The sequence below is a fragment of the Thunnus maccoyii genome, chromosome 10 (assembly GCF_910596095.1).
Source record: "Thunnus maccoyii chromosome 10, fThuMac1.1, whole genome shotgun sequence".
NCBI classification, from domain to species: Eukaryota; Metazoa; Chordata; class Actinopteri; order Scombriformes; family Scombridae; genus Thunnus; species Thunnus maccoyii.
Genome location: NC_056542.1, coordinates 19,418,300 through 19,426,139, shown reverse-complemented (window position 1 = coordinate 19,426,139; position 7,840 = coordinate 19,418,300). Strand labels below are relative to the sequence as shown.

The window sequence follows — 7,840 nt, the reverse complement described above, 5'->3', positions numbered from 1 at the left end:
CAGTGAGAGTTTTTATCCAAACAGGGACGGAATGCTGAACCCTGTTTTTGTTGGAGATCAGGGTCCGTGAACTGCTCAACTCCATGTGGACAATTAAACCTACACAAAAACTCAGCAAGAAGATCCTCAAGGATTTAATATTCAAAGAAGCAAAACCTGTGATATTCCTGTAACATGAGAGATTATGTCTGTCATAGAGGGCTTCAGCTAAGAGAGTGATCATTCTCACCACAGGACCGTAGGAGTGAAAAAAAGAACAGGAAGTGAGCCCTCAGTGTAACATGAGAGTGGAGAATGAAGCAAAAATAGAGAGGTGTTCTTTTTAATTTTGCACTGGGTGCAAATGCAGTTTTGATGTTGATGTAAATTGATGTTAAGATAATAATAAGCACACGACACAAGACATCCTGTGACTTCAGGAGCTGTAAACATCAAGTGAGCAAAGAAAATCCTTTCTTGATTCATCTGCATCAGTGATAGACACATACCAGTGTAAGGTACAGTAAATGCCATTTTCCTGATAGAAAAAGTTTTTCTTCTCATTAACTATTTGCATTAACATTTAACCAAAGGCAATACTCAAGGAGGATTTGCTTTTTACATTGACTTCTCAATGATTTTATATGCCCTTCCTTTCAACTTGGATCTTATATTATATCTGAGCACAGTTATCGAGATATTTTCTCTGAAGCAAATATAGTTTGTTACCTTATATGTAAACAAGCTTGTTGGACAAATACATTCAACCTTCCAGCTGAGTGTGTTGCTTCTTGATTTGATTTTTGTGCAGAGATTTACCTGACATTAATTATAATCACTTCTCTGAGGTTTGTTTACTGCTTTGTATTGTTTTCTTTGTTCAGCACATACGGCCTGTGCATCTAAACTATAATATGTAGCAATATAACAAATACCACCATAATACAGTGCTGTATAAGTACAATTAAAGGGGCTTAAGTGAGGGTTTTAGATCTCCATACAATAAAATTTGCTGGCTGGGATTGTTGGTCAGTGAACATGAGCTGAACAGAGGTCTAAGTTTCATGAAGTGGTTAACATGCCTTACAAAACAAAACAAAAATAAAATTGGTCAAAATAAGTCAAAATCTTGTAGCCTATATTTGAAGTTGTATTTGTTGTAATTGTAATTGTATTAAAAGAAATATAATATCAGAGAAAATTTTTCTCTTTTATGTATTGGTGTATGACATTAAAACCTGAAAAAATATAGAGCTTGGGTGAGAATGGTTGAGAGCACAGGACTGGTTTTGTGTTTGACACTGTGGATGTGAGGAGTATTGAAAGTGGAATGCAAACTTGACAAGTCATCTCTCACCAAAGGGAAATGACAGTGGTGCCACACGAGCCTGGAAATATTTGTCACTTTATTTGCAGGTCTGACCGTGAGAGAACAAGATGGAAACTCTGTTTCTCTTCCTTTTCCTGAAAGGTATGGCGCATTCTCTGAATATCCAGCAGAAATCATTTACTGCTCACAAGAAGTACAATTACAAGTAAAGATACCCTTTCATCTGCATTTCATTTCAGTTATTCAAGCTGAAGCCTTGTCTTGGACGCTTCAGGTGCCATCTTCAGTTAAAGGCCTCCCTGGATCCTGTGTGGTGATTCCCTGCTCATATAACTACCCTGATCCGAGGAAGACGGTCACTCAATTCACTGGGACTTGGCATGAGGACACAAATAAGCTTATCTATCACCCTGTTGCCTCTGAAATCACGCAGCAGTATCAAGGTCGAACCGAGCTGCTGGGAGATGTCAGACAGAAGAACTGTTCACTGAAGATTGATCCTCTTCAACAAAGTGACCGTGGGCCTTTTCACTTCAGGATCGAAATTGGAAACTATGACATTTTTTCTTACCTGCAGAACAAAGTCTCCATTACAATGATAAGTAAGTTGGATTAGCAATTTTCAACAAGCATCTTTAACAGTATGTCTTTAATCTAAGTGTTGTTCCCATGATGTTTTCCTTTAAGTACTTTCCATTTCTTGACTTCACTGGTCATTTGCTTGGATCAGAGATCAGTGAACAGCATGAGGTCAGGATGCAGTACTCAAGAACATCTTACAGTAATTTGGTTGCTTTCCACATGATATTGAATTACTATTTTATTTTATTTTTACAAATGTGATATTACTTTAAGTTTGCACAATGAACCAAGATTCCATTACAATAATTAGCAAAAAAGGCTCATGAGCACTGGTACAGTAAAGGTACTTTTTAACCATACAGCAGCCTTCACCTCTATAGTTTATTTCAGTTGTCTTTTCCTGCAAAATTTCAGTTTTAGCGTCCTCAAAAAAAGTCCAAAGACAACACACATTTTTTGGTAATAATGGTCATTTAGGTTTCAAACACTGTAATGTCGACAACTATGCAAACTATGCCCACTTCCTTATTTATGCTATCATAACGAATTGTTCTCCTCTCGCTTTAAATATCTTTGATCATACAACATTTAAACAGTTTCATTTCTCCAGACAGATGTATGAGATTCAACAGAAATGCTCTTAAAGTCTCAGGGCAGTTGAGTCAATTTTTATCTGTCCTGAAGCTCAAAATCAGACAGAAAATCTTTGAATTTGAGATGTGATTTGGGTGTGAAACAGTTGAATCGGTAGCAACATAAAATAAGTTCTACACTTTTAGAACACTGATACAATTTTGGACAAGAGCTGAATATATTATTATTTTTTGGAAACACTGAATAAATCTGAATAAAACAGTAAAATCTTTGTATACCTTTACCCCACATCCCTTCATAACATATTTTAGTATTCAGTTCTGGTGTTGTATTTTGGTAACCTTATGTCATTCCAGCAATTTCATGATTTGTGATTTTCAAGATTTTTTATTTTATCTTTGTCAACTTAAGTGCTTATAAAATTATTTAATATATAAACAGAATATAAAAGACACAATGTGCTCTCACCTCCTTTTTCTGTACAAAAGCCTTCACAATCTTTTCTTATCATGAAACTTGTTGTATGTTGTTCTAGCTGAACCAAATCCCATCAATTTCGCTGTGAAAGAGGAAGTGGAGGAGGGCGTAAAGGTGTCTGCGTCCTGCTCTGTGTCTCACTCCTGCCCCGCCTCTCCCCCTGTCTTCACCTGGAGTCACTCTGGACAAGAACATTTCCAACCACAGCAGCTTGAAAATGGCCAGTGGGAAGCAACGTCCACGCTGACCTTTCAACCCACCCGCACTGATAACAACAAGCCTTTACAATGCACCGTAACATACAAGGGAGGGCAGCACCAGAAAACATCCAAGGTCCTCAAAGTAAAATGTAAGTGTCTATGGCAGTGACAATAATAAAAGCCAGTGCTGAAAATATGCTACGTAGGTAAGTAAAAGTTTGTTTATATAGCACTACAGTGAGTGCAAAAATATGACAAAAAGATTTTGAATAAATATCAAAATCAAGTGAAAATTGTTAAAGAATAAGACCAAATCAGGGTTAAAAGGCATCAGTTTAATGCCTTTGAGAATAAATCTTGAAATGAAATTTAAACCAACCAAACCATATGTTGTTCTACTGGATTTATTTTTTCCCAATGTATATGCTAACAACACACATGCACACACATACTATATAAAACATTCTGTATAAAAAAAGCTCCCATGGCTTCATGAATCAGAGGACTCCAAGTACAGAATTCATAGTGTGGGAAAAACTGCATTATGCTGCACCACTTACTGTACACTGGATGAGCTGGCTGCATGAAGATATTATCTCATCCAATCTGTCTGCTTCTGTGATTCTTCAGTTGCATCTTAAACCTGCTTAAAGGATGGGTTCCCAATTTTTCAAGTCTGTCTTAAAACAAGTCAGGTGCCCAAATGAACATTGAAATGTTTTCCTTGCCATGATCATTCTTCTTGTTCATACTGACCATTAGAAGATCCCCTCATAATGTACTTGTAAGTAAGTGTACGATGTACGTAAGTGATGGGGTCCTCAATCTACAAGCCTCTTTATATGCTAAAATATATTTAAAAGTTCATCTGAAGCTAATATGAAGCTTCACCTTCCCAAATTAATCAAATCAAGTAGATATCTTTTAACGTTACAGTCTTTTTAGTGCCAAAGTTCCTCTTTTTGTTACTATTCTTCCACTGCAGCTCAACAGGGAAACACTGTCTGAGGAAACACAAAGAGGGAATTTGATGCTAAAAAGACTGTAATTGTGGCAGATATCCACTTGATTTGACTAACTCAGACTGCTGAAGCCTCATATCAGCTTCAGATAAATTTTTAAATGCACTTTTGCACAAAATGACGTGCCGACACACTGTGGATTTCTGGCCCTGTTACTTACATTGAAAGCACATTTGAAGATCTTTTAATAGCCAGTATGAACAGGAGGAATGATTACTGCAAGGAAAACCTCTTTCAGTATTCATGTGGGCACCTGACTGTTGTTTTAAGACACACTTGAAAAATTGTGAACCTTTTCTTTAATGGCTTTATGAAGTTATTTTGGCCCCTTTCATCTATATCTCTCTTGGATGGATTGTCATAAAATTTTGTACAAAGATTCAAGGATGATTCCTTGACTTTTTGTCTAGCAACACCATGAGGTTTACATTTGTGATTTTTCAACAAATGGATTGATTACACACATTAATTGCCCCTAAGCATGAATTGTAATCATTTTGCTAATCCCCTGACCTTTCCATCAAATCAAAAATAAATTTAAATGAACTGGTTCTCTGGTTTATGACTAAATACACCATTCCCAGCCTCAGATGCACTTTGTGTGTAGTGCTCATTATCAGTTTGCCAACACGCTAAAGGGAGCTATGATATAGGACAGTTAACATGTTAAACATCATACCTGCTGAACATCAGCATGTTGGCATTGTCAGTAAAGATGTTGCAATGCTGTTGTTAACATTTAGCTCAAAGCACCAATGAACTGATCCTACTTACAAGTATTTTGTTTGTATCCAAAGCCTGAAATATCATACTTGTGCCACATTGTAAATTTCTTAAAGAATTTACATCAGGCTTTGGATACACACACAATACTTGTAAGTAGGGTTCAGTTCATTGTTGGTTTGACATTGCACATGAGATTTATCAATAACAAGAAAAATATAGAAAATTGCCAGCCATATCCTTTAATTATGTGTTTCCATTCAGATGCCCCTGTGAACGTGAAGGTTGAACACAAGTCAAATGCAAAGGAGGGAGAGGATGTGAGGCTGAAATGCACCAGTGATGCTCACCCTGCCAGCAACTTTGAATGGCGAAGTGACACTGGTGCTCAACTGCACAAGGGAAACCTCTACATGCTGAAAAACGTCTCCAGACACACAGGTGCCCTGTATTGTATTGCCATCAACAAAATGGGACAGGGCAGATCAAGCCCTGTTCAGCTCAACGTGTCATGTAAGTGAACAGTGTAATGATGAAGGTGAGAATTTGATTTGAGTGTGGGGGGCTCATAATTCATAATCTGGTATCTAATTTTTATGTTTTACAGATGCCCCTGAGATTAAGAACGTCTCTTCCTGCTCCTCGGAGGGGGATATGGTGAAGTGCATCTGCATTGTAGAGTCCAAGCCCTCCAGCATGGTCCATTTTTTGCTTTCTAACAGAGTCCTGTCAAGCACCAAGGTAGAAATCAATGGCCCTGTTACCATCGGGACTCTGCAGGCAAACTTTGGATCATCTGGATTTGTCCACTGTGTGGTAAACAACACGGTGGGAAATGCCAACATCACACTAACTTTACCGGATAAAAGTAAGAAATATTTAGAATTTCAAGTATGTATTACATGTCTGTATGATGTGCCTCCAGACTGTTACCATATAGACAGTAGAAAAATGACACCGTATGGTTTCTGTTTAAACAGGTGAGATACCGACTCTTTATTTTGCCATCGCCAGTGGAGCTGCAGCTGTGATTTTGGTGATACTAATAGTGGTGGCAGTGGTTAAGAAATGGTAGGCCTTTGCAGAAAATGTTCTAAAATTAATTATGTTTCTCTTTTTAATCATGTTTTCCAACTATATTTAACTGCATTTAAAAAGTGTGAAACATTTTAAAAACATCAGAACAACAATGTATGCAGAAATGTACCACAATGTTCAATCTACTTGTCAAATATAAGTCATGTGTGTCTATGCATAGGAAATGTATGTCTATTTATGGAGCAGAAATGGGCCTTTGACCACAATTTGCAGAGCAGATCAGCGTGCAAGTGCTTTTAGGGCATGATAGTGTGTGCTCAGCATGTCAACAGGTTTTTTTCAATGTCCTAAATTAGATACCATTATTCTACCAGTAGGGGGAGATCTGGAGATGTGTGGTCACCCAGTACTCTACAACACCAAGTTTTTAAATATTCACCTCAGTTTAGAATAAACAAATGATTAGTTTCAAAACTTGCAGCAAGACTTTGCAGGAGAGTGTGTGTGTGTAATTAATGTGAAATTGTGTTTGTTTTCTGTCCTCAGGAAAGAGATGTGCTATGATAATGAACAGTACCCTAGCAATGATCATATATATGGCAACATGGAGGTATGTTATGTTTTCTTTATTGCTCAAGAGTTTTATTTTATTATTTCCATGCATAAAAGAAGAGAGTAAGTTCATCTTATTTCTTAAACAGACTAAACGGACAACAGACAATGATGCAATATACGCCAATACATAATATGAACAAGAACATTCCTGATTGGTCCAGGAGAACTGCTGCAGTCCATCTGTGTGTCCTCTCACTGATGTGATTATTATGTGGGTCAAGACAGTTGCAACTGTTGATGTGCTATTTTCTGTGCAGTACATTTCACATATATTCAGTTTACATATATTTTTCAAAAGTATTGTGTTTGAAAATAATCCTATTACTCATGATCTTTTGTGTCTGCGTGTTTTTCTGTAGTCCAGAAACAAAACTTTATTGCAGTCACCTGTTCTATTTGTTGTTTTAGTGCTTTTTGTGAAGCTTTATTGTCTGTTTTCTTGCCCACAGTGTCACTTGGTTTAAGTATTTTAGTTTCTACCTTTTCTGTCTGTCTCTCTCTTCCAACTGTTTGACTTTTTAACTATCTGAGCAATAGTATGAGCTGGTCCTGCATTACTTGATGCGCTGTTGGATGGCGGCTGATCTAAGGGAGGTGCAGAGGGTCCTGCAGTTACTCTTATGTCTGTATCCCTGAAGGTAACATCAGTGTTCAGTAGCACGGTGGCATATTCTATAAACGGCCATAAACTGCCAATGTGATTAGCTGTTCTTTTTGCATAAAGGCCAGCAATTTTAAAAACACAACTCTCACTGAAAGAAAACCACTCAGCACTAAATCCTCCTGTGATTACTTGTAGGAGCAGTTTCTTTTTGGTTGGATGCGGGTGCAAATTAGCCCATGCATAGCACATGGCAGCAGCCTGTCTTTCAACTTGGTTTGGATGTTTAAGCTTGATCTGACATATTTCAGAATGTTTGAGCATTATAGCATTACTAAGCAGTAGGAGAGTGTTGGAGCTTACATTTGCGTGTATTTTGTAAATTTCTGCGCACAAGGCCTCATCTATTTTTGATATGACCGTTTTAACTTCCTCTGAGTCATCTTGAGTCGTCGGTGGGGACCCAGAGAAAGACACACGTTGGCTTTTAGGTGTCTTTGGTGACTTTGGAGAGCAGACTTCTGATGCTATCTTTTCCCACTGTGATGTGCACTTGCACGTTTACCGATATTCCTAATTAGCTGTCCTTTTCCCGGATTACATGATGTCCGTCATCATTTTCATTTTTTTGGAGGAGAATGACCCAGGTGGAATTAAAAGTTTATCTTTTGTTTTTCCC

The 7,840-nt window shown here is 37.6% G+C and overlaps 1 protein-coding gene across 3 annotated transcripts; it reads left to right on the top strand.

Annotated features, from left to right (window-relative positions):
• Positions 1 to 410: 410 nt before the first annotated feature.
• LOC121905297 (myelin-associated glycoprotein-like) lies at positions 411 to 7,831 on the top strand. 3 transcript variants are annotated; one of them, XM_042423471.1, is made up of 9 exons: positions 411 to 497; positions 1,396 to 1,450; positions 1,549 to 1,911; positions 3,021 to 3,311; positions 5,172 to 5,420; positions 5,515 to 5,775; positions 5,888 to 5,978; positions 6,492 to 6,555; positions 6,647 to 7,830. In XM_042423471.1, exons 2-9 carry the CDS (start codon positions 1,417 to 1,419, stop codon positions 6,689 to 6,691), a joined length of 1,398 nt encoding a protein of 465 aa, XP_042279405.1. In that variant the 5' UTR covers positions 411 to 497; positions 1,396 to 1,416; the 3' UTR covers positions 6,692 to 7,830. The 3 variants fall into 3 exon arrangements, with proteins under 3 accessions (XP_042279405.1, XP_042279404.1, XP_042279406.1); XM_042423470.1 differs by having other exon boundaries at positions 6,492 to 7,831; XM_042423472.1 differs by lacking the exons at positions 6,492 to 6,555; positions 6,647 to 7,830 and adding an exon at positions 6,302 to 6,319.
• Positions 7,832 to 7,840: the final 9 nt, after the last annotated feature.